Source organism: Pan paniscus, chromosome 10 (genome assembly GCF_029289425.2).
Source record: "Pan paniscus chromosome 10, NHGRI_mPanPan1-v2.0_pri, whole genome shotgun sequence".
NCBI classification, from domain to species: domain Eukaryota; kingdom Metazoa; phylum Chordata; class Mammalia; order Primates; family Hominidae; genus Pan; species Pan paniscus.
The window spans coordinates 9099962-9126937 of NC_073259.2; the positions used below are offsets into that span (position 1 = coordinate 9099962).

General features: G+C 47.8%; 1 protein-coding gene across 3 annotated transcripts in view; it reads left to right on the forward strand.

Annotated features, from left to right (window-relative positions):
* PRMT8 (protein arginine methyltransferase 8) overlaps positions 1 to 26976 on the forward strand; it is a 168042-nt gene that overhangs the window by 126823 nt on the left and 14243 nt on the right. For all 3 annotated transcript variants that reach the window (XM_055095260.2, XM_034935198.3, XM_003820345.6), the window contains exons 4-7: positions 1079 to 1142; positions 16023 to 16165; positions 16794 to 16881; positions 24161 to 24276. In XM_055095260.2, coding sequence (XP_054951235.1) covers positions 1079 to 1142; positions 16023 to 16165; positions 16794 to 16881; positions 24161 to 24276 — 411 coding nt within the window. The remainder of the gene's footprint in view (positions 1 to 1078; positions 1143 to 16022; positions 16166 to 16793; positions 16882 to 24160; positions 24277 to 26976) is intronic.

The window sequence follows — 26976 nt, forward strand, 5'->3', positions numbered from 1 at the left end:
ACACCCCACAGACAGTGCAGCCTGAAGGCCAGGGACCTGGCAGCCCAGGAAAGGGCTGGTTCTCCTGGGACCTGCACCCTGGCTGGAGTCGGCCTCCTTGGATGCAGCTCTAACCAAGTGACCCCTTCTGACCCCGTAGGTGCCCTCACCCTTCCTCAAGGCGTGGCCAGAGGCGTCAGAAACTCCCTCAGTGCCCCTTTGCGAGTACTTCTCAAGGGAATGGTCCCTGCCCGAGGCCTGGGGGTAGTCTGAGGGGCCCCCAAGTGTGGAGGTGAGTAGAGCCCAGGGCCTTAGCACAGGCCAGCCTCTGTAAGAGGGCCGGCTCCGGAGCTCTTGGCAGCTGCCCCTCCATGTCCAGAACCCCTGGCAGTGTGCCTGAGACGCTAACCCTGGGCTGGAGCTTGGCTTCCAACCATTCCCATGAGGGCCTGCTCTCAGGGAAGGTCCACTCATCTCTCAAATACCTTGGCCCTTTGCTTAGGAGGTCTGGAGAGCCTGGAAAGACGTCTGAATTAAAAGGAATACTTTCTTTCAAAGATGAAGCGGCGAGAGCTAACGTGGGGGGTGGGAGGGGAAGAGAAAGATCTTAAACCAGCCCTGAGGTCTTGACCTGGATTTTTCCAGATGGTCCCATCCTGGCACGCGGCTCGTTTACCCTGGAAGGGCTGGGCTGCGGTGGGGAGGATCATGTCGAGGGAGGCTCGCAACTCTGGCTTGGATCTGCCTTCCCGCGTCCCCCGCTGTGGGGAGGACGTGCTGCCTCCTGCCATTCTCTGCTGGCCAGGAGCACGAGGTCTGCCAGCCCCTTTTGAGTCTCCAGCACAGAGATCAATCCCTCCATCACGGGTGGTGACTGGACATGAGTCTTTTCGCAAAGGCAGCCCAATTTCATGGAAGGCCGCTGGCCTTGAGGTGGGAGGGCTGGGTTTCAGTTTTCAATCTGCCACAGAGTTGTGATGCAGCCGTGGGCAAGTCACCACCCCTGTCTGGGCCTCAGCGTCTCTATCCATTGAATCAGTGTGGGTCTTGCTGTGATTTTTTTTTGACGCCTTGCTCCTTTGTCCTATGCCCTTTCCAGATCGAATGCTCCAGTATTTCTGACTACTCAGAGAAGATCATTAAGGCCAACCACTTGGACAACAGTAAGACATACCTCTGAGTGTTTTCTCCTGGATGGAGGGGACGGGAAGCTCACACTTTCTTGTTGGGATGGCATAGCGGGAGGAGCGCAGAGCACTTGGACTTGGGGAGGTGGTGCACCCAGCTGAGGCCCCCGCCAGCAAGACTGCGGCCATGGGTGCTGATGTTCCCACCCTCACCAGGCCAGCTAAGGATCACAGCCAACTCCTCTCCGCTTTTGGCAAGCCCTGCTTGTGCCTAAATCCTGAGTTGCCATACTCTTTGCTTGTCCCCAGCTGTGGGCAACCTATTGCGTTCTGCAAAATGGCCACATTCCTCCTCCTCCTCCTCTTCCTCCTCTTCCCTCCCTCTCCATGAGCCCCAACCCAATCTTTCCCTGCCACCTGCCCAGGGGCATCATGGCAGACCCCACGCTGTGGTCCTCCACTGCCCACAAGCCCTGTTACTGCTGGGCTGTTTTGGGAATGAGGCTGCTTTTGGGAGTGGGCCCTTCTTCAGCTGGAGTCTGACTATAGAGAGGGGCGTCCCTTCCCTTCCTCCCCTCCCACCTTTCCCATGGACAGCGACATTTCCCAGTCCCTCCTCTCTGGAGCCCATCTTGGAAACAGACCCGCAAGGGTCCCTGATCAGGAGACGTCCTTGGAGCTTGCATCTGACAGCAGGATTAGATGCAGTCCCGAGCCCTGTGCTCAGTGCTGGGGAGAACATCAGAAAGGCAGACAGGGCACTAGCCCCCTGTAGGCATCCTGTCCTACTGCGCCGGGGCTGCAGTGAGGCCGAGAGAGGAACTGGTAGATAGGAAGTTGCAATACAGAGAGGGAGGTGAGCCACAGTGAGACAGAGGCCGCCTGCAGCAGAGGGCTGCAAAGGGTCAGCTCCAAAAGGCAGAGCTCACTGCAGAGTTCCAAAAGGTGGGAAGGCTGGAGCTGGGAGGGAAGGACGTTCCCTTGAGGGGTCTGGGGCAGGGGGAAAAAGAGGCCAGGTTGAGAAGGAATCTGATTTCAGTGTCCCTCCTGAGGGAGCCTGGGCAGGGAGGTCTGGCAGGTGGGCTTTGTCAAGTCCGAGGCACCAAGGAGTCAGCTCAGCCTCCCCTGTCTGTGCTGTGCGACCCTTTGCTCTATGGATGCAGCCCTTGCCATGCTCCCTGCTGACCTGCCAGAATTCCTCTGCCCTCCTAGAGGGTGCCTGCTGCCCTGTCACCCCTCTGGGTCTGACCTGAGTCCCCAGGCCCAGGTGGTACCTGCCTGCACACAACACTACAAACCTGTGTCCATGTGGCTTCAGCCCTGCCACCTGTCCTCTCTGGTGCTTGACCTACTTGCTGCAGACTCTTTGCAAGGGCAGGAGCATTACTGACTCAACAAACTTCTCTGCAAACCACCGTGAGCCAGGCTCTGGGACAGAGCAGGGAACAAGACAGGTAAAGTCCCTGACTTCATGGATTCCACATTCCATTTAGGGGCAGGGGTTACAGAAAATAAATAAAGAAGCAGACACTCAAAGAAAAATATCAGGTGGTGATAAGTGCTTTGCAGATCACAAAGTCAGCTGACAGGATGGAGAGAGACCCCATGGCTGCGTTAGGTTAGCTGCTCTCTGAGCAGGTCACAGTGAAGCTCAAATTTGAATGACAGGAAGGAGCCAGGCTGACAAAGGTGAGGGGAAGAGCATCTCAGACAGAAGTTACAGCCAGTACAAAGGCCTCTGGGATGGACTGAGCTTGGCATGCCCAGAAACACAAAGAAGATCATGCCGTGTGGCCAGGGCATGGAAAGCACAGGGATCAGAGAGGGAGGAGGGGACCAGATCACATAGGATTTGTAACCAGGAAAACAAGGTTAGATTTTATTCTCCAGGTGCTGCAGTCTGTTGGAGGATTTCAAGCAAGGGAGGTGGCTTCTCTATGGAGGATGGGTTGGAATAAGTCGCAAGCAAGTAGAGTGTGAGCAGACACACGGGAGCAGCTATTGCAGTGCTCCAGTGAGAGGGGCTGCAGCAGTAACTGGGGCAGCAGTGGAGATGGAGAGAAGTAATCCCTGTGGGACATGCTTGGAGATGGAGGCACAGGACCTGAGGATGCATTGAGTGTGGGGATGAGAAAAAAGAGAGAAGCAAGGATTCTTTTTGACTTGGGCAACTGGGTGGACGGTGGTTGGCTGGAAGTGAAGTACTCATGGGGGTGGCAGGAGTGAGAAGGAAATCAAGAGCTCCTTTTTGCATGTGTTAGGTTTGAGATGCCCATCAGACATCCAGGTAGATGCGTTGAGTCAGACTTGGATACGTGCGTCTAGAATTTCAGAAAGAGCCAGACCAGGAGACTTCCACTTGGGAGTCATCAACCTATAGGTGGTATTTAAAGCCAGAGGATGAGGTCACTTAGGGATGGTGTGTAGCTAGAAGAAATGGGCCAAAGATGGGGCTCTAGGGCACTACACTGCAACATTCGGAGGTCAAGCAGGGGAGAAGGGCAGCAAAGAGGTAGAGAAGATGCAGTCGGTTGAAGGTCATTCAGGAGAGAGGAGGACCATGAAGCCCAGGGAGGGGGGCTTGCTCAACTGTAGGGAATGCGGAGGGATCAGGTCCGGTAAGAACAGAGAAGTGACCACCATTGACTTTGGCCACATGGAGGTTACCAGCGCTCTTAACAAGCACAGGCTCAATGTGGGGCTGGGAGAGAAATCCAGTTAGAGTAGGTTCAGGAAAGACTGTGAGGCAAGGACCAGAAATGATGGGAATAGAAAAATGGAACAGTAGCTGTAAAGGAAGGTGGCATTAAGGGAAGAAGTTTTGTTTTTAAAAAAATAAGAGATATGAAAATGTGTATGTGATTCACTGGTGTAGTAGAGGGACAGAGAAAAATTGCAGATGCAGGAAAAAGTAAATTCAGCAGCAAAGACCTTGAGAAGGTAAGGTGTGTGTGTCAGGGATGGCTTTTGCCCTGCCCAGTGGAGGGGTGGTCTTTGCCTTGCACAGGTGGAGGGGTGGTCTTTGCCTTGCACAGGTGGAGGGGTGGTCTTTGCCTTGCACAGGTGGAGAGGTGGTCTTTGCCTTGGGGCAGGGACAGTTCAGCCATAGAAGTGGGGGAAAGTGGGGAGTGTGGGTCCAGAGGGAGGTGAAAGTGGTGGGAAGCCCTTGTTTTGCTGCTTTCATTTGCTTAGTGAAGAATGAGACAGTTGCATGCCAAAAAGAGAGAAGGTGAAGGGAGGTGAGTCCTGGAATGAGAGGGAAGGAGGGAGGGCAGCAGATAGGCTGGGGGAGTGAGGATTGCTGCGATGTGTCTGATGCCTGTAGAGATGTGTGACCATAGAGGCTCAGTGAGTCCCATCCTTGCTGTTGTGTGATCTTTCTCTTACCACTCTCAGGAGCTCGAGTGCGATTTGAGTGGAAGGTTGCCGGGATCAGGGCTTTGCTGGGAGCATGCAGCAGAGGGAGGGGGAGCTGGAAGTTGATGACAGTGATGGGCTGTGGGATCTAAGCTGGGCCAGGAAGGAAGCGGAGAAGGGTGGTGGTGGTTGTGACAAAGGCTGGGGCAAGGGGCGGGCAGCATCTCTAGTGGCCACAAGTGGAGCTGCGATCCTGAGGCCCAAGTAGGGGGATGCTGCTCAGACCCCCCGGCCTCTGGCTTGGTGTCCAGCCTCTCTTGGCTCACCCAGCGAGCTGGGTCTCTTCTGTGCCCTCCTCAGAGAAGTGCTTGACCCAGGCTCCCTATCTGCTTACTAAAGACGGATAAAGAAAACTGGTCGATTCTTTCTCTGGGAGGGTGACAGAGCCTGGCCTCCTTCTCCCCAACCTGTGAAACAGGGCAGATGGTTTTCCCCACTAACAGGTGTGGAAACTGAGGCTAGGAGAGGTGGGTGACTGAGCCCTTTGCTAAGGTGTGTTTGTGTGGATGCAGAAGCACCAGGAGTGCTGCTGAGCCTGAAAGCCTGTTGGGAGGGGAGGCAGTGTGCGGGCACAGCAGGATCAGATGTCCTTTCAGTGGTCCTGAGTCTCATCCCTGAGCCCTGAGAGGCTTCCAAACAGCACCTAGACCATTCCCCTCCCTCTGCACAGGTTTCACCTGTGCCGTAATTCCTGACCTCTGACCCAGCCCCTGACTCTTCGTCTCCCTCTCAGTGCCAGCCCACCCCCAGTAAATGTCTGGGGCTCTGGAAACACAGCCTCCTTGGTCTCCCTCCTCCCTAGGCTTGCAGGGGCTACTGCCCTGCAGCCATTCATAGCAGAGTGTGGGGTGGGCCGGCAGGGGAGGTGGCTAACTTCCCCTGAGGCATCTCCGTCCTGCTTGCCAGGAAAGGAACCACACAGCCCCCTCATCATCCTGCTCTGCCTCACACCATAGGGCTCTCCCCTTCCTCCCCTTCCTTCTCCTCCCCTTTCCCTTCTTTATTTTAACCTTTGAAATACTCAATGTACAGAAAAGGCACGCACACAGCCGGGTTTTTATGGAAACCTTTGAGAGTAAGTGGTTGATGCAATGCTCCGTCATCCCTGAATACATTAGTGTGCATTTCAAACCAACGAGGACATTTTCTACAAGCCACATGCAACCATCAAAGTCAGGAAATTAACACGTCATCATTACCTAATGCCCAGATCCTTTTCATGTTTTGTCAATTGTCTGAGTAACATCATTTGTAGCAAAAGGATTTCGTTCAGAATGACACGTTGCATTTAGTTGTCATGACTGGTTCCCTTCAAGCTGGCCTGCTCAGACTTTCCTTGACTTTCATGGTCTTGACACATTGGAAGAGCACAGGCCAGTGTTTTGTAGGATGTCGCCCAGTTTGGGATTGTGCGATGGTTCCTCGTGATTGGATTCAGGTTCTGCATCTTGGGTAGAAATCTCACAGACAGGATGCTGTGTTCTCATTGCATACAGTTTCGGCTTGTCTCATTACTGACAGCATCACTTAGGCCACTTGGGGAAGGCAGTGTCTGCTGCCAGGCTTCGCCATGGGAAAGCTGCTCTTTTCCCTTTGTAATTAGTAAGATTTTCTGGGGGAGGTACTTTGAGAGCATGTAAATATTTCATTATTCATCAAACTAACATTTATCTGTCTATCTATCTATCTATCTGCCTATCTATCTAATCCATCTCTATCTATCTATCTATCTATCTATCTATCTATCTATCTATCCTGTCTATCTAATCTATCTAATCTAGCTGTCTATCTGTCCATCCATCCATCCAGCCAGCCAGCCAGCCAGCCAGACAGCCAGCGTTCATCCATCTACCGATCTGTCCATTCATTTCACTATAGATTCCTATTTTATGTAATAAGTTACAGCTGTTATCACTACTTGCTTCGATACTCAAATTGTCCCTGATTTGGTCACTGATGCCGTTCGAGCTGGCTTCTGTGTCCCTTTGAAATGCCGTTTTCCCTTTTCCCAAGCCTTCTTACTTTCCAGCACAAGACATTCCAGGCTTGTCTTGTGCCTCCATGCCTCTGTTCTGGAATCAGTCATTTCTCCCTGATTCCAATTAGTGGACCACAGCATTTAGAAACTAAGGTCGGGGCTAGATGCTCATTGATTTTAGAATGTTGATGCTCCCAGGCTGTTTCACTGGAGAGAGCTGGGGATTGTGTGTCTCTGCGTGAGTGGACACATTTACACAAACTTTATTACTGTATCTATTTATATGTATTGTCAAGTAGGAGCTCACATGATACTTCAGTGTTAACCAATACCATGGAGTTTCCTCTCATTTCCTCCCTTTCCATATTTCTACCGCCTTTCTCTACCAGAAAAACCAGACTCTCATTATTGGTAATATGTTTACTTACTACTCACTTATAATATGTTTACATACCCCTGAATGTAACCAATCTCCCATTGTCACCACCTCCTGCCCCAGGCAGATGTCTGTCACCCCATGCTGGGATCTGACACCCTTGCTGGGCAGTGTCCCACAGGGGCACCCTCCTCTGCTTGAGCCGGGCTGCTGTGGTCCATGCTGACCCGTTGTGGCATCTGCACCCCTACCATTTCCTGGGTTTGCTCAGCCCCACCTCATGGCTTTAGCATGGAATCGTTTGTGCTCTGGGTTTTGATGGCTCAGACTTGATTCTATGCTACCGAGGCAAAGGCTTGAAGAGTGCAAACCTTTGTCCCCAAGGGAATAGCTGCCCTCGTGCCCATTCCTCCCTTCACACACCTGTTCCAGGGAGGAGGGAACTCCAGGTCCAGGGACCTCCATAAAGCTGAGTGGTCTTTACTTTTTCCTCCCAGGGTTTGCAACAGGTGGGTAGAGCCAGTGAGGCCACGCAGGGCCCTGGCTGCTGCACCTGCTCACTCACTTAGCCTTGGTGTGTGTACTCAGAGGAGGACAGCTTGGCTGCACGGATGCTTCCATGGAAATGCTTTTGAAATGCTGCAACAGCCAGCCATGTGGGTCTCAGGAGCGTAGGTGTAGAGACATAAATAACAACACGGGGCATAGAGGCATAGAATACCTGCTTCCCAGAAGCAATCAGCCTCTCTCCCTCTCCACCTCCGTACAGCTCCCGTGATGGAGTTATTCACATGTAGACACACACCCACAGGAAGCCACCTGCGGCAGGCACGCAGCCTTCACATGGCTTCTTCCACATGTGTGGCCCACACGCACGCTTCAGTGACTCCTCTTTGACTTAAGCACTAACAACTATTATTTCCTCCCCATCTGATGAGGAAACCAGTGGGCTGCCAAGATGCTTAAAAAGGTAGATTCATTTGTGAAGGTTGACATAGGAGCTCAGAGGTTGATTGCATTGGTTTAACTCTAGAAACAAAAAATGTATAACCCGTTTACTTCCCAGAAAACTCAAGGAAAAAAGCATGCCCCTCCTTGTCCTTCTCCTACTTTTGCATGACCTAAAGCTTAAATGTCATAGCTACAAGAAACTTTAAGGTAGCATGACATGAGGTAGTGGCAAGGGACAGCTAGGCCTCTGCAACTTAATGGTAGGGAGGACTTTGTCAAATCTCTTCCCCCTTCTGAGCCTCTATTTGCCCCCTTTAGAGGAGATAGGCCAGTGCACAGCTCGTAAGGTTATTAGGGGCTCAGAGACTGTGGAGGTCAAGTGCCTGATATAGGGCCTCACATACAGTAGGTGCTCAAATGTCAGCTACAGGTCATTTCAGGTGTAAGGGTCTGCACTTTGATGATTCTTGGCCACACACTCCCAGCCTTATATAAGTGCTCTGACAGTAATCCTCTGTGCTTTGCAACCACCCAGTCCTGGGATGATTCTCCTGGTGGGGATTCCACAAGTGCTACACATCCCCAGTTCCTTCCTCTTTTGCTTAGGAGGGCAGTGGTTGGAACATTCTCCTCTGGCCATGTTTTAGCATCTCTTTCACCAACAGAGGGTCATGCTAAGAAATAAACACAGCCAGTCAATGGGAGGGGCCCAGATGCTGCACTTGTGGCAATGCACCTCCAGTTTCTGCCTGCCAACGGTTGTGGAAAACACCATGTCACACTGTTCCTAGCTGGAGACCAAATACAATCTGTTGTCTATTCACATACTGCTGCCAATCGATATCTGGTTGGTGGATGTTTTGAATCAATCCAAACCAAGAGTCACATGTTTTTATTCATATTCAACACCATGTTGTTAGAGTTGGTCTTCTATCACAAATGACTAAGATGCCCTGCAGATGATCACTCTCCTGGGGTCACTGCTCCCGGTTTGTGATGGGTGTCCTACGGTGAGGGTGGAAGCTCCTACAGGCTGCTCTACATTAGGCTCTTAACCAGCTCCTTGGAATAGGGTCATGCAGCCAAGTCATGAATCCACACAGTACTTTGTCATCTTCTCCCTTAGGATGCCATGGCGGTGGGGCCTTGTAAACGTCCTTGTTGAAGTCCCACATGATATACTGCAAGCATGGGCTCTGGAATCAGACTTTCTGGCTCACACCCAGCTCTGCCAGAATTAGGCTGTGCTCTTGGATGACTTAGTTTATGTGCCTTAGTTTCCTCATCTATGAGACGGGAATTAGTGGTTCATACATTCCAGGGCCATTGTGGGGATCGCATAGTTGCTGTTTGTATAACTGTGGCACTCTGGAGTCAGCACCTTACAGGATCCTGAGAGCTGACTGTGAAAGTTTCAGTAAATTTGCAGAATGGATGCCATCATTGGCCATGGTGGAAGTATCTATACCACAGAATTCAGCAAAGGCGACAAACCAGGGCTTCTATCTCCTGGAGAGCCGGTTGTTAAGTATCTCCAGCACACCACTGTATAAAACACAACAGCATCCGGTGGGCACTAAGCAACCAATAAACATTAGCGGTTGTTATGATTATTCCGTTTATTAACTTGACTAATAACCATATCAAAAAAAAGAAATGAGACCAATCATATGTAATTGTTTTTAATGAGCCTGTACTAGTGACTGCTGGCAACTGCTACTTCCTTCCCTAACAGCTCGAGAAACAACCCATTAATAATCTTCAAAGTGAGTTTCATGTATTCATCCTTTCGAGTATTATTGAGCCACGTACTAGGTCCTGTGTCGGGCGTAGGGGAGTTCATGGTGTGACTAGCACAGACAACATATTTGCTCTCATAAAGCTTACAGTCTCGGGGGAAGACAGACATGAAGGCAAGCGAACAAACAAAATCACAACATCATCACAAACTGTGAACGTGCTTAGAAAAAAACAGCATGGAATAATTGAGAAAATGGGGATGTGCTTTTTCCAATTGGGTGGTTGCAGGGGCATGCTGGCTGTCACACACTGCCTGCCAAGAGCCAATTGCGTGCGCTCGTCTCTTCTCAACTCTGCCTTGAATGACATCATCTGTGTCGTTAGCTTGAAATCGGCTATGGTGGAAGTATTTACACCACGGACATTGGCAGATGCTACAAACCGGAGCTGTTTTGTTTTCCCTTCTGGATACCTAAAGGTGAAGATGGGGCCATGCTGAGAGCAGTGGGAAGAGCGTTTTACCTGCCTGTATACATTCCCTCAGGTGGGAGATACTTTCTGTCCCATGGAAGCTTCTGCTGCAGGGAGAGAGTGAAACCATTCCAGATAGAGAAACTTGGAATGGTTTTCTGAATACCTGAGCCCTGGGGAAGCTTTGGTTGCCCTTTACATTCCCATTGATTTCAACCACTCTACCCAGTACCAGTGCCTTCTTGATAACCCCTGCTCCCCTTTGGCCAAGCCCACATGAGCATCTGCTTGTGGCCATGGTGCTGGGTGTCTGCCAGGCTGGACCACAGGTGGGGTTCTAAGTGGTGGGCGATGATCTGGGGTGGGAAGAGTCCTGGTATTGTTCTGATTCACTGAGTACTCCAGCCACTGCCTAAGGGAGGAGAGAAACCAGGCAGGGTCTCTGGCCAGGGAATGGCTCTGGCAAAGCTAGCAGGGCTTTAGAGCTCCAGCCAAGCACGTTGGGCCCTGAGCCCTCAAGAGAGCCAGAGCGGGCTAGAACATGAAGCCAGGCAGATTACACAGTGAGGACAAAGCAGACCCTCGAGTCCTACGTTCTCAGGTAAGTGGGGGATTTGGGCAGGGAGAGGGGTACTATATTGCGGAAGCGACCACCCTGAGGCTTCATGACACCCGGGGCTCCCTTATGCCACTGCAGCGATAGGGTCAGTTTGCTGCAGGACATAGTCCCAGTCCCACCATTCATGGAGGGTAGAGATATCGACATCCTTTTTCCCATCACTCCTGACCAGCCGCAGGAGAAGGGTAGGTTAGTCCTTTGCCTTCTCTGATTTCTTTTCTCTCAACATCCCAAGCAGTTGCTCCATGTCCACAAGAATCCCAGGTGGTAGGGAGGTCAGATATACACCCATTTGCCGGGTGAGGAAAGGAACCACGGAGAGGCACAAACATGCACAACAGGCCTAGGTTCAGCCCCCACAACTTGACTTCTCTAAACTCCAGTTCACTCCTTAGGCAAAAATAATAATAAAACCAAGCACACAAGTTCCTAGGAGGATTACTGAAGTAACATACGGAAAATCACTCTGCAAGCTGCTATTCAAATGCTAGTAATTTTTTACTGTCACAATTAGGACTAGTTTGAATATCTTTTGTCTCTTAACCCAATGCCCCCCCTTTTTTTCTTCAACATTGCTCATTCATCCATCCATTCATTGAGTAATGATTCTGAATGTTTGTGAGGAGTCAAATGCTCCGCTATATCCTGGAAATAGGAAGCTAAAATAGACAACGAAGAGAAGGAATGCATACGCTGGAGGTGAGCCGGGCCCTCCGCAGGTGCAAGGCAGCCAGCATGGGTGTCACCAAAATAGGTGTATGAGCAAGGACCAAGGGAGTGGGGAGGGTGAGCGAAGGGCTTTGCTGCAGTGGGGTTGGCAGGGGGGTCAGGGGGCTTCATAGGCTCATAATATGTTCCCATGCCTATGACCCTCATGCCTCCTCTTGTGTGGCACAGGACCTGCTCTCTGAAAGAGTGAGGACCCTAAAAATGATCACTAACTTCAGATCCTACGGGCATCAGCTGACCCTGATGGATGCACTGGAGGCTCAAATGAGGTTGAGCTGGCCTGATTTGTTTAAAAACAGAAATGACCATTAATGAGAATGACTAGATTTCTGTAAGAACCACTCAAACCAAAAAGAAAAAATTCCACTCAAAACCGTTTTTAAAAATCTGGATGTCTCACTGACAAACTTGAAGCTACAGGGGAAGTTTTCCCAATTTAGAGTCTATTGCTCTCTGCTGTGCATTTAGTTATGATTAATCATTCTATAATTTACCAGCCAGAGTCCTGTCATAGTTCGTTGAACAAACTTTCCATCATCCTTCTGGAATAAAAACATGGATCCGGACAGTGACCTCAGTGCAACCTTGAGTTGATGCAGTTTTAGTGACTTGGGGTCCAGATTGGGCATGGAGCTCTGCAGCCTACGGCTGCTGAGAATCTTAATATCAATAGCTTAGACCCCCTTGAAAATCCTTTGCATGGAGGAGAAGGGAAGACTGCTGCTGTGTGTGCCCACACACTTCCTTGAGCCAGCCTAATGCCCTATGTTGGCCAATAGCCCCTAGTAAGTTGGCATATGCCCCACCATGACAGGTAGCATTTTGTAGATTGGAAAATTGAATCTGGAAGTTTAAGTGGTTGCTGGTGGTGACTACAGACTGCAGGAAGAATATTCATGGTGATTCAGCTGGACAGTTGTATTTGGCTGCACAGAAAGAATGTGACCTCTTAAAAATAAAAATAAAAGGACACAGGAAGTGTTGAAAATGACAGTCAAACTGGAACTTGGAGGCACCATCTTTTTTTATTGATGCCAGCTGTCTCCACCAGTGAATCTTGCAGAATGCCTTACACATAACAAGTGCTCAGTACACATTTGAAGAACCGCAGCTTTCTGGCACTGCAAAGAATTTCAGATTCAACCTCCCTTCTTTTTTTTTTTCCTAATGAGGAAAATAAAAGAGAGGAGATGTTTGATTGAGATAAGCTGTCACCCGGAACAAGAGCATAAGTTGCTGCCTTTTAGGATTCCAGCATAAAGTTGTGCAGGTTGAGCACAAAAGCACCGGAGAAAGGGGATAAATGGAGTCTAAAAGCCAGTCCAGCACTGGATTGAAGGGAGATGGGTCCTTTTCCTTTGACAAAGGGCTCATCTCCTCACCAAGCCAACTGTGGGGCCATGTCCACACTGAGAAATGTTTGCACTTGAATAGATGTAGAAGGGTGATGTTAAGAGAACAGAAGTCCAGACTGTTGAGGATTTTATAGGGTTAACTGATTCCTTCTGCCTTTTTGCAAGCAGAGATTGTGATTTTTGCTATTCTGTGACCCCCTATATCTAGCTATCATCTATCTGTCTTCTATGTCATCTGTCTATCTATCAATCATCTCTTGTAATCCATATTGATGAGGTTACAGCAACTAATTGATAAGAGGGCTAACACAGAGAACATGAGCAGCAGTAACTCTCTTTGGGGGACACCTGAGGAATATTTCATACATACCTGTTTGTTAGACTTGATAATGGATTACTGCTTGTCTGTTTCCTGCAGCTCCTAATAGAGTCCTGTCCACAAAAATTGTCATGGGTGGAGCCTTGTACTAAACACTTAGGGTGGAGGTCATGAGGCCCCGGAGGCAGGAGAAAACATCTTCTAGGGCTACAGAGAGGTCATGATATAAATGCAGGAGGAGGAACTGACCCATAGCCACACAGACACAGGCAGACATTAGGGAAGAACCTTCAAGAAATGTGCAAAGAAAAAAAAATAAGGGAGGCCATTAAAGACAAATTTTACGTTTACAAAACTAAGGCAAGCCAGGCTTTGCATGCAAATGATTAGGCAGGTGAGTCATGCATATATTTGTCAGTTCTCTTTCAAAATAAGAAATAAATTAGGCACAATGTTTGCATTTTAAAAAATCCTTTACTTTGCCACTCTATGAATTTTCTTAGTGCACCCTGGGCCCTGCTCTCAGTTGAGTTCCTGCCCTGGGGTCTCTGAGACCCAGAGAAACTTTAACACCTACCCCTCCCACTCCCACCAAAACTTTTGGAGAATAGCTATTCCTGCTCATACTTTTTAATGGTAGGGGCTTTTGAGCAGTAACCAATCAGGAGGGCCACCCAAGACTGAACCTCACTGTAGAGTGATCAGGGTCAATTCATGTGTACAAAGTGTCTTACTCCTTGTAGAGCAGGCTGTATCCAATTAAAGCTTGATTAATTAAAGCTTGATTAAATACCACATAGTGGAGAGTAAACTGTTATTAGAAGCTGCTAATGGACACTCCATCACCTGCATTATTCACTGTGAAGAAACTAAATAAAGCCAGCAAACGGTGTGCTCTTTGCCATCCAGGAGGCTCCAGTCCAAATTAATTTTCATGAAACTCAGATTCTAGGCAGATGTGGTTCTTTTGATTTTTACTCCTAAGTACAGGCCATTGTTCATTTTTCCCAGCAAAGCTCAGGCATTGTGTGAGTTTTTTTCAGAGGATATTGCAGAATGAGAGTTTCAGAGAATGAATATATGTAACCTTTCAAAGGAAATGTTCAGAAAGAACAAACCAACCAATACATCAGCCTGCCAATTTAACAGTGGTATCTAAACTAGCTTGCTCAGATCTTTACAGCAACAAATACAAAAAGGGACTCCAAAATTATGTGTATGTCTATGTCAGTTGATCAAAAACTCAACTAAGAAGTGTCTCCTCCCACAGAGGAAACTGAAGTTCTTGAAGGTGACTCATAAGAAGAAGCCACTGGGGACAGGGGCTTTGACCCTGGCCCTATCCGCTTCCCCTCTCCATCTGTGGATCAACAAGCAGGAATATGTCAGATAATGTCCACCTTCTGTTGAGCTTTAGCTATGGGCCTGGCACTCCACATGTGTTATTTCATTTGATCAATACAATCACCTTCTAAATTGATATTGCTTTTCCTGGTTGTTCACTTGGGAATTGGAGTTTAGTTAGGTCAAGTAACTTGTCTAAAGTCGTACAGCTAATGGTGAGAAGATCTGGCACTTAAACCTAGGTTTCCCTGACTGCAGAGCCCATGCTCTCATCAAAATATCAATTTCCTCCCTCACAAACACTAGAAGGGCACCCATTTGGTACTGAGCCTGGCTGTGAACAGATGCAAAAGCAATAGAGGAGGCATCTATGCTTTCTTTGGGTTTGAATTGTCATGGTAACCTAACATAGGGGTGGGGGCCTTGAGAAGAGTTTTAGAGTCATGTCATATCAGATCTGGGCTCTGTTTCCACTGCTGCTACTCAACCTCTCCAAGCCTCAGTTTCCTTAGTTGTAAACAAAAATAACAGTTGACCCCGACTACCACAGGGGTTAGGGGTGCCAATCCCCCACACAGTTGAAAATCCAAGCATAATTTTTGACTCCCACAAAAGTAAGCCTCTATCAGCCTACTGTTGACCAGTGGTCTTGCTGATAACTTGGTCAATCAACACATATTGGCTGGCTGTGGTGGCTCATGCCTGTAATCCCAGCACTTTGGGAGGCCGAGGCGGGTAGATCACCTGAGGTCAGGAGTTTGAGACCACTCTGGCCAACATGGTGAAACCCCATCTCTACTAAAAATACAAAATTAGCCGGGCATGGTGGCACATGCCTGTAATCCCAGCTACTTGGAGGCTGAGGCAGGAGAATCGCTTGAACCTGGGAGGCGGAGGTTGTGGTGAGTCGAGATCATGCCATTGCGCTCCAGCCTGGGAAACAAGAGTGAAACTCCGTCTCAAAAAAAAAATAAAATAAAATAAATTAACACATATCTGGTATATGTATTATATACTATATTCTTACCATAAAGTAATCCAGAGAAAAGGAAATTGTTAAGAAAATCCTAAGGAAGAGGAAATATATTTACCACTCACTGAGTGGAGTGGATCAGCATGAAGGTCTCTGTCCTCATTGCCTTCACATGGAATAGGCTGAGGAGGAGGGAGAGGAAGGGCTGGCCTTGCTGTCTCAGGGGTGGCAGAGGTGGACATGGTGGTAGAGGTGGAAGGGGAGGCAGGCACACTTGGTGTAAATAAAAAAAAAAAAATCTGCGTATGAGTGGACCTGTGCAGTTCAAAGCCAGCTTGTTAAGGGTCGGTTGTAATGTGCTTACCTCACAGGGCTGTGGGAAGGAGGACGTGATACCAGGCACATAACGGGCTTAGCGCTACGCCAGGCACATAGGAATGGCTCAATTTATTTTACAGGGAAAACATGCAGGTAGTTTTCAATTATGTTGGTATAAACTAGTTCGGTAAAGGGTGAGCTACATCATATCCTAAAAGTAGAATCAGAATACGGCTGAAACCTGGAGATCTGGCCCTGAAGTGAGGTGCTTGTGGTTCCCGGGTGGGGTCCCTGCAAAGTATGGCCCTGGGGTTCTTATTTTCCAGTCATCACCATATTTAAGGGTAAAGTGGAAGAGGTGGAGCTGCCTGTGGAGAAGGTGGACATCATCATCAGCGAGTGGATGGGCTACTGTCTGTTCTATGAGTCCATGCTCAACACGGTGATCTTTGCCAGGGACAAGTGGCTGGTAAGTGTCCTGCATGCTGTCCCCGCGTTGGCCGGCTGGCTGTCCTGCTGCTCTACCCAAGGCCTGCAGCCTAGGAGGCATACGAAGACTTCAGAGAAGACTGAGGCCAGGAGGTCACTGCCCCAAGCCCCTCTCTCTAGAGCAGATCTGTATCAGGGAACAGAATGGTTGCCCCGGGTCCAGCATGTGTAACCATCAGAGTGGACTTCCGTGGGTCTCACCGCAGCCTCTTTTGCAATAGCAGACATCCGTTCTCTCTTGTCGAGTTAAAGGTCCGTTTCGGTCAGCAAGCACTTAGGACTTGCATGGCTGCCAGAGCCAGGTGTGCTATTCATCTGGGCTTCTCCAGGCCAAAGTCGTAACATCTCTCACTGCTCCTCACTGGATTTACCTTCACCTCACCTCATTTGTCCTATTGACTCCCCCTAGGTCCCTTAAATTTTCCTTGCTCCAAAATAAAAATTGAGCAATGCTGTCCTAGCCCTCACCCCAGACAAGGTGACAGTCCACTGCATGAGAGATGCTGGCAAGGGGGTGCTTGTCTGGTGACTCTATGTGCAGTTCAAAATGTGATGTCTTTGTCAGGTGAATAGATTACGAGACCAATTTCCCCACAATTCATCAACAGAAACCTGGAGGGCTTATGTTTCCAGACCGGGCAGCTTTGTACGTGGTAGCGATTGAAGACAGACAGTACAAGGACTTCAAAATCCACTGTAAGTCCCCTCTTGCTTCTCCGGTGGGCTTCCACTGCACAATTGGGGTGGGAGGCACTCCAGTGGGCCCGAGATGAGCAGGCAGTGACATGAACACCATTGCTGTCCCTGAAGAGGAGCTTATCTGGGACCCATTCTGGAGTCTGCTCTCTAAATGTTTCTATCTAGTCCCAAGGGTGTGAGGCCTACAGACAGAAAATAAGCCATATGGCTGGGATGAGAGAAATGTCCTGGGGTGAAAGAATGAATGCAATGTGAATTAAAAATTGGACCAAGGCAGCAGAAGCTGAGTTTTTGCAGAGATCAGCAGGGCAAGTGGCTTGAAACCTGTCAAGGTTCAGTTAGCCCAAAAGTCCACCGCAGGGGTCCGAAGTAGCAGGTCTCTTGCCAGGCCAATTGTTTTGAATCCTGCCTTCATTCCATTCAAACTTATCAAAATAATATTGATTCTCTTATGCAAATACATATTATTTGAGGTTCTTTTGAGGAATAGATAGCAGAGGGGGTGGGAAAGAGTGGAGATTTTGCTTTGAACAATCAAACGAAAGGCGAGTGTGCATGTGTGCATAAGGCAGGGGCTCGTATCTAAACATGTATTCTTAATGCCTTATCAGCCAGGCGTGTGTGGTTCTCTGAGAACAATAAAGCCAAAAAACTTCTCCTCCCCACCAATGTTTTACCTGGTCTGAAAAGGGCTGTTTTCCTATTTCTCGTAAAGGGTGACACTTCTCTGTGACACAGGCCTGATCCTTAATGAGATTATACCAAACATGTTTTTGTAAAGTTGAACATGGCTGTGTCTCCTCAACCAGAACCAAATACAACAAAGGAGCAAAGAACCCCTCAAACAGGCAAACACACAAAAATCCAAATTAAAGCAAGAGGCAGAAGCTCCAACCTATACATCAGACTGGGCACATCTGCGGTTCCTGCCCCAACAGGGTGGTCCATTCCTACTTGGCAAGATTACTGTGGAGGGGTTCACAGATTGAATAGAAGAATAAATGCCTCCAAGAGGCTAAGACTCCATCCACAGTTCAACAAATTGAGGCTCTGTGGATTTAAACAATTGCCATCTAATCGTCGTTAGTGGCACTGATGAAAACTCGGCTGGACTCTGCTATGGATGTGTGTATTTGTGTGGGTTCATGCCTTTCTGGAAATATGAACTCAAAGTGTGAAGTTCAGAGCCAGGTTCAGAAGAAGACAAAAGTGGGACAGCTGTTTGAAGCTCTGTGCCCTGGAAACCATCTCTGGTTGCTGTCTGCCTCCAGCCAATCTGGTGTGATTTCCACTATTTGACCTCCTGGGGGAAGGAGGCAAAATACCAAATGAGGACAGTGAGAGGCAGGGGGGCCCAGGTTAAATGCTTTGCACACTGCCAGCCCTGGGTTTAAATCTTGGCTTTGCCATGTCCTAACTGGGTAACCTTGAGCAAATTATCTAATATCTTTGGGCCTCAGTTAAGGGATAATTTTCTCAATCCCACAGACTTGTCATGAGGATTAAGTGAGATGACGTATATTAAAGGACGTGACAGTTCTTGGTCCTATAATGGGACTAGATGGGATGTAGTTTCTGACTGTGTAGCTAAGCCCCTCTCTGCCCCTGGCTCTGGCAAGTGAGCCTGACTGCCAAGCCCCTGGTGGCTCAGAATCTAGGACAGATGTACTCTCGTGGAAGATTGCAGACACAACTCCACAGTGAGTGTTGATCAAGTGCATGTATAAATAGGACGTATTTTGCCCTGGAGCTGCATTTTGGAGTTCTTGCTGTGCAATTGTACTGAATAGTGTTTTCAGGAGGAAAACTTCTAGGTACATTCTTCATTGTCAAGTTCACTTAGATATTTATTGAGCTCCAACCCGAGGCACACCTCTTTAAGAAACTTTCTCATGGTTTCGACAACAAAGATACCTGTGTCAGGAGCCTTTGCAGGAATGCACATTGCAATGAGCCAGCCTGGGGCAGGGAGGGGTTCCTAAGGCACTGGCCCCAGACTGGAGATCATGTGATTTCTTTGATTCTCATTGCAGTGTTCATACCTTTTGGAAAAGGAAAAAAAAAATCTGAAAGTTAGCACCATGTTATCTTGTGCTTGTTCTAGAGTCTCTGAAAAATACCCCAACCTCCTCCCCACCCCAAAAGAACACCAAGAAACAGACACTTAAAATGTATTTAAAATACGTTTTCTATTTACATTTTTGAAAATAATCTATTTTTTTGTAAAGGAAGCAAACCCACTTAGAAATTCATTTCAAATAAATGGAGACTTTGGTTACTATGAGTTCTAAATCAGAAGTAAAGCACAAAGGTTGCTGGTTGCTAAGGCAACAATTGTAAGCAATTTTCTATTGGCTCAAGAACCAGCTAAGAAGGAAAAATTTTGAAATGAGGCAGAAGAGTGAGACATGTTCAGCCCCTTTCAGAAAGTAAATTGTTAGAGGGAGAGCTTTCTTTCCTTTCCTCTCCTTTCCTTTTCTTATTTCCTTCCCTCTCCTTCCCTTCCCTCCCCTCCTTTCTTCTTCTTTCTCAACCACACACAGCAACATGGGAGTGCAAGAATGAGGGCAGTGCAGAACCTGCCCTCCATTTGCTCACCAATGACTAGAGACCACATAGAGACAGAGATAAATGTCTGGCATATACTAGGCTCACAATACATAATTTTATCGAAGGAAGGAAGGAAGGAAAGTGAACCAGCAGAGGGATGTGCAAAGTGTAGTATTTAACTCTTAGAGAGGAGCAATCATTTTACAAACATTTTCTACTATAAAGGAAATACACAGAATTTCAAAAATGGAAGGAAACTCGGTGGATGTTCTATTCAATTTCATGCACAACCCATGAATCGTACCCAGTGCATGAATCTACACCCTGCTGAGAATGAGAGAGACGGGCACCAGTTTCTTGGCTGATGAGAAGACTGAAAGAAAGACCTCATGCAGAGGTGGCAGTGCTTATAGCTTGATGGTTGAAGGGCGGCCCTCTTGGATGGCTCAGCTGCTGTCTGTGGGCTTCACTTCCACTCATGACATCCAGAGTTTCCTCTGGTTCCAGCCCATTTTATGCAAGGATTCCACTTTGTTCATGAGAGCCTAAAATGTGTCAATCTAGTGTAAACACATTCCCTTCTGCACAGAGGAGAATCTGTAAGTAGCATCTGGTGGCACTTGTTCTATTTTTCTCTGACCTCATTCTGAGGCAGTCCCATTAGCCTCATCAGAGAAACTCAGATGGTTGGGGGAGCGGTGGTGAGGGAGGATGTAGCTACAGCTCTCTCCAATCAGAAATCACATTTCTCCCCTGGTACTTAATTTTCTCTCCTCAGACTGTTTTTGAGAGTTCTGTCTTTATTGATTTTCTGCAGTTTGATTCTGATGTGTCTAGGTGTGTTTTTCTTTTTATTTATCCTGCTTGGGGTTACCTGGAATTCTTGGAACTGTGGATGGATTGTTTCGTTAGTTTAGAACAATTTCAGCCAGTATCTCTACAAATATTTTTTTCTGCCTGATTATCTTTCTCCCCTTCTTCAGGAACTCCCATTATATGAAATAATGTTTGATATTGTCCTATGGAGCTTGGATCCTCTATTTTTTTCACCCCTTTTTTCTCTTTGTGTTTAAGTTTGGATCATTTTTATTGCCGCTTTTTCAACTTTATTGGTTATTCCCTGATATATTCATTCTGTTAATAAGTTCATTTTAAAAAGTCTTCTTTCCTTATATTGTTATTTCGATTTCTAGCATTTCCACTGGCTTTTTAAAAAAGTTTCCATCTCGCTAATGAAATTCTCCATTCATTGATGCACACTGTCCACCTTTTCCACTAGCTTCTTTAACATACTTAGTATAGATACTTTAAAGTCTTGTTGGATAATTCTAACATCTGAGCATCTCTAAATTTGGTTCTGTGACTTTTTTCTTATGATGATAAGTCATATTTTTCCCTTTCTCATGTGTCTTATAATTTTTCATTAATGCTGGGCATTGCGAGTAAAAGGACCAGTAGAGACAGGTGAATCACACCTACGTCCAGAAAAGAGCATTGCCTCTGCCAGGCTATTAGAATGAGGGTGTGTGTGAGTCAATCTAGTCTGTATTAATAGTAGATTTGGGCTTTGTTGTTGCTTTAATTACATACATTATGCCGTAGTATAGTCCTTTTCAGGAGTCTGTTTTCATCCATTAACAAAAGCTTCACAGGCCTCTCTGATATTATTTTTTAATTTCTAGATAATCATGATATTTCTTGATGACCAATGGCTCTTACCCCACATACACTTATTTGGCATACAGCATACAATTGCAACAAATAATTAATGTGATTTATTTGTATCCTACTCCATCTCTGCTCCACTTCTGGTAAAAAGGGCTACTGGGAAATAAATGGCCAGCAGAAAGGAGAAAAAAAATCTAATCCCTTGGGTGATCTGTGCTCTGAATGATTGAAGGTGGGGCAGTCCAGTTGAGGAGATAAGACCCAAATTAACCCATATAAAGGTAACTAAAACACCAGGCATTGCAAAACAGTGCAGGCATTAAATGTTTGGGAATGAATCTCAATTCAGAAAACATTATCTGTGAGCCTATTCTGTGCCAAATGCTGTACTATCAGTGTTGAGGGTACAGGAGAGGTTGTATGGTCAGGAGCGTTTAGAGAAGGTCTCACAAAGGCCATGAGACGTTAAGATCACCATTTTGGGACTTGAAGACAGTAAAGATCATGTACCCCAAAGGTTTCCAAACTGGAGCTAAAACTCCAGCTCCCTGGCTCTCAAATCTGGAGATTCTGATTCAGTAGGTCTGGCGTGGGCCCTGGAGTCTGCATTTTAAAAACTGTTCCAAGTGATTCGAGAACACAGAACCACTGAACCAAAATCCTTATAAGTAAGCCCAGAAAAAAGGATTGATTTGCACATGGCCGCACAGCTGGCATGGCAGCAAAGCCAGAGCTCAAACCACATAATGATAACCACTTTTATGTATCAAGTGCTTTCTGTGTGCCAGGCAATGTCTTATGCACTTTACATATAATCACATTTAATCCTCATAGCAATCGTATGGGATTACCATCTTTATCATCATTTCCATTTTACAGAATCCTTAGAAACCAAGGCTTAGAAAGGTTACATTCGTGCCTAAGATTACACAGCAAATACGTGGCAGAGCTCAGATTTGAACTCCAAAGCCTAGGCCTTTAACCATTACATGCATTGACTCTCAGGCTTTTGCTTAGCACTAGCAGTGAACTCAAACTCCAGGCAGAGTCCAGGGAGAAAAGAGCAGGTGCATAGCTGCAAGTCTCTTGAGAAAGACACAGAAGGCAATGTGTTTTGGCGTGTATGTTTTATCTGGGGAGAGGGTGGATAGCTATTTCCACATTCTAGAGGGGAGTCTTCTCTGAAACCTGCCCTGTTGCCAACTAAGCAGCCTCCTCCCCACAAAGTAGGTTTTAATCGGGTGTTTGGCACCAGCCTCGGGTGATTTAATGGGATTTGATGGGCATCTTTTCCTCAAACTGGAATTTCACAAGCACTCATCCTCTGGGATTACTTTCTCTGCCTTCTTTTCGCAAGAAAGAAGCTCTTTGTGTGCCTTATAAAAGAATCAGAGTCAAAGGAGAAAAGCTGTCGCTCACCGTTCACACCTCCTGCCGCACACACCCACTCTCCTAAACACACACAGGAACATACGTTCCCTAAGGTCCTGCTTGTTTGGTGAATGTTTTAAAATAAAATTTAATCCTGTAAGATTTTAGAGAAAAGCATTTCTACTTCAAGGCATTTTGAAACCCATTGAAAAAACAGATGAATGAGATTCAGGTGCCCCGAAACTAAAGAGTCTGCTAAAGCCGTCCTCTCTGCACTGTAGGGAGAGAAATCTTGCATTCCTGGTTGCTGTCACGGCTGGGCCATGGCAGGTGAAGGATTTAGGGGACATGCTGGGCTTGAGCCCTCGCCCTCCTGTTTCCCTGATGTGTGATCATGGGCCAGATATTATATGAGAGCCAGATGCCAACTTCTCCCAGCCACAGTTTTCTCATCTGCAGCATAGCAATATCCTCATGTGGTTGCTGGGTAGATTAAATGAAGAGTCTGGCCTGGACTGACTGATCAATCAATGACTGCAATTATTGGCCAGGCATGGTGACTCATGCCTGTTATCCCAGCACTTTGGGAGGCCTAGGTGGGCAGATCACCTGAGGTCAGGAGTTCAAGACCAGCCTGGCCAACATGGCGAAACCCCATCTCTACTAAAAATACAAAAATTTACCTGGCATGGTGGCGGGTGCCTGTAATCCCAGCTACTCGGGAGGCTGAGGCAGGAAAACCACTTGAGCCCAGGAGGCGGAGGTTGCAGTGAGCCCAGATTAGGCCTCTGGGTGATGGAGCCAGTCTCTGTCTCCAAAAAAAGAAAAAAAAAAAAAAGATAGCAATTATTACCATATTAAGGGTGATCCTGGGCCATCAGACTTGAATTAATTTCTCACCAACCCCTAAATCTTTCTCCCTCCCATACAAAGTATCTTATGAGTAGCCCAAAGAGGACAAGGAGCACGGCTGACAGGGAGAGGGTTTGTGCTCCACTTGGGGGTAGTTTCTAATGGGGTGGATCCTTAGTGAGTGCACCTTGGCATACAAGGAAGGCAGAGATGCTCCTGGACCCACCCAGGTGAGAAAACTGAGGTTCAGAGAGGTTAGGTCATTTGTACAAAGGCTGACCAGTAAGTGGTGGTGCTGGAATTTAAACTGTAGTTGATTTCGCGTTAAGAGCCCATGATTCTCTGTGCTGCATTAAAGGTTCAGTGGATGCGGACAGGAAAAGGGAGAGAGATGGGCCTTCTAGGTCTTCTAGGTGTGGAGAACAGCTCGAGACAGCATAGGAATGGGAACGTAGAAGACAGACAAGGGAGTTCATAGGAGACGCTGCCGGCTTGGGGAGGGGACAGGAAGGAAGAGTCAGCTAGCCTGGGTTCTAGTCTTTGCCCTGCTGCACTCTAGCTGTAGGAGCTTGGAGCAGTTTCCCAGCCTCTCTGAGCTCTAGTTTACCTAACAACAAAGTGGGACTTACCTTTTCCCGAGGTAGAAATGGAAATGGGAGTGAGCATTTGGCACATTGCAAAGTGCCCCCAGGTGAGCAGTTCTGCCTCTATTTCGATGCGAGGGAACACGAGCTGCCACTCAGCCCTCAGGCATGCTGTGCTCTAGGACTCAGGAGGGTTGGGTGAGCTTCTGGGGGTCCTGCGCCTGCCTTCATGTCTTGCTCTGCTCCCACAGGGTGGGAGAATGTCTATGGCTTTGACATGACCTGCATCCGGGACGTGGCCATGAAGGAGCCTCTAGTGGACATCGTGGATCCAAAGCAAGTGGTGACCAATGCCTGTTTGATAAAGGTCTGGACACTCATCCGGGGTGGACCTGGGTGCGCTGGGAGCCCCGCTGTGCCACCCTGGAGTCCAGGCAATGCCGGCTCCTGCACAGCCCCCACCTGGTGAGGCAAGGCTGCCTTGGCCAGAGCCTGTGATGCTCCATAAGCTCAAGTCAAAAGCTGGCAGTCCGCCTGGACACAGCCACTGAGAGAGTGGCTCCATGGTGGCACGGATGTGGGAGGGCCCCAGCACAGGGGCCCTGGTGGCGTGCAGAAGGGTGGGGGTGCAGGGAAGGGAGGGGCATTGCAGGAGAGGACACCTGGAAGAGGAGAGCGTGCTCAGGTTTGGGGCAGTTGGTCCATTCAGAGGTAGACATCTCTCTTAGGAAAGAAATCCAGGACCTCAGTGTGCTGTGCAATCATCATCATGCTCTCGCCTCCACGCACACCTTTGCCCCAGCGGCCTGCCAGATAGAGCTTCCAGCTGCCCCTTCCTGAGCGTCCCTGTTTGTACATGCTCTAAACCAAGTGTGTCCAACCTGCATCCTCTGGGCCACATGTGGTCCAGGATGGCTTTGAATGCAACCCAACACAAATTCGCAAACTTAAAACATTATGAGACTTTTTTGTGGGATTTTTTTTTTTTTAGCTCATTAGCTATCATTAGTGTTAGTGTATTTTATGTGTGGCCCAAGACAATTCTTTTTCTAATGTGACCCAGGGTAGCCAAAAGATTAGACACCCCTGCTCTAAACACCTTTGCCCGAGGCTTCCTTCAGTGCAGATGAAGAACAGCTGCTCAGCATCTTTGCCACACCAATCCCTAGTACATTCTTATTATTAAAAATTCAAACATGTCCAGTTAGATAGAATAAAGGTGAAAGGTGCCCTCCGCCTCCCTCCAGCCCCATCCTCCTCCAGGGGTAACCACTGTTCACAGGCTGGGTTGCCTCTTCCAGTCCTTTTTGTATGCATTTGCATTATATATGCTAATATATTATGTTGAACCATATAAAACTATTGATATTTGACAGTTTTTTAAAATAAAGAGAGACATCAATTTCATATAATTCAAGCCAAAAAAAGTTTTTTGGAGACAGAATCTCACTCTGTCACCCAGACTGGAGTGCAGTGGCACAATCACAGCTCGCTGCAATCTCGACTAACTGAACAGTTTCATGTAGCACAAGCTATTTTTTTTTTTTGAGACAGGATCTCTCTCTCTCTCTGTCACCCAGGTTGAAGTGCAGTGGTGTGATAATAGCTCACTGCAGCCTCACTGAGGCTCAGGTGACCTTCCTGTCTTAGCCTCCTGAGTAGCTGAAACTATGGCTATGTGCCACCAGGCATGGCTAATTTTTTTTTTTTTGTATTAATGGGGTTTGGCCATGTTGCCCAGGCTGGTCTCAAACTCCTGGGCTTAAGTGATCCACCCACCTCAGCTTCCCAAGTGCTGGGATGACAGGCATGTGCCACCACGCCCAGCCCAGGTTAATTTTTAAATTTAAAAATCAGCCCACCTGAGTCTCATCTTGCTAACATGCCGGCCTACTATGCTCCTGCACGCATCATTCTTTTTCTGAAAGTATCGGGGCAGGGTACTGGACTGGAATATTTACAGTAGGATAAAGGGATTGGAGTTCAGGGCCACGAAGGACGGGGGTGGGGGAGGTTTCTGAAAGACTGACACAACTGCTGCTTTGCCCATGTGAGAACTGTCCTTTGTCCTGGACACAAGCCTTGCTAGGAAGAACTGCACCCGTTGGGCTGGAGTATCACTGTGGCCTTTAGAAAGGACCTCACAGGGCAAATAAACCTAGAATGAACCTCATCAGACCCCATCAGATGCCCCCTCTCTTTAGTAACATCCTGCCTGAGAGGTTCGGCTTTGAGTCTAAGCCTCAGACTCTCCATTCACAGGGTTCTCACTACTTCATTCAGCCTTTTCTGGGTCCAGGCAGGATTAATTGTGAGCAAATGTGTCCTTTTGTTTCTTTCTACCAGTCCCTCTGTCCCTGAAGCCTCTTTCTCCTTGCCATCCTAAACAAGAACAAGGAAAGTATGCCCCCAGCAAGAAGCTCACCCATAGTACAAGGCACTTCTGTAAATGTAGAATAGATAGAAGTCCACTGGTGCAACTGAATTTGCCAAAATGACATGTGGCAGTGATATTTACCATTAGGCATCTGCATGTACTGGCTTCAGCTTGGGGATAAAATTCCTTCAATGTTCTTGGACCCCAGGTTGCTCTCTGCCCCTGACCCAGCCCCCACGGGCAGGTGTAGCCACTGCATTTCTGTTTGCACTGCCGGACATGTCAGCCACTGTCCTGGCCCTCTCCACTCCCCAGGCAAGAACTAGCAGGGCACTTTCACTTGGTTAGACCTGAGCATATCCAGGGGCAAAGCAGCCAACGAGCGGCTGGAGGGGTGTGCGTTCCGCACACTCCTTATGAAAACTCCCGGGGCTCTGGTTCTGTCTCAGGACTCGTGACCTGTGATGATTTCCTGTCCCATGCTGGTCCCTTTCTTCCTCTGTGTTCCTGAGAAGGATGACGATTGTCTGTGTTTGCTTCTGCTTCCAGGAGAGTCCTTCCGCCAGCTCTCTCCTGCTGATGTGCTAAGCAACATCTTGCCGAGCCTGTTGGGAAAACACTTGCCCTTCTTCACACACTTAATTGCTATTTTCATCGCTATTAACATTGCAGAGTGTGACACTTTATTAT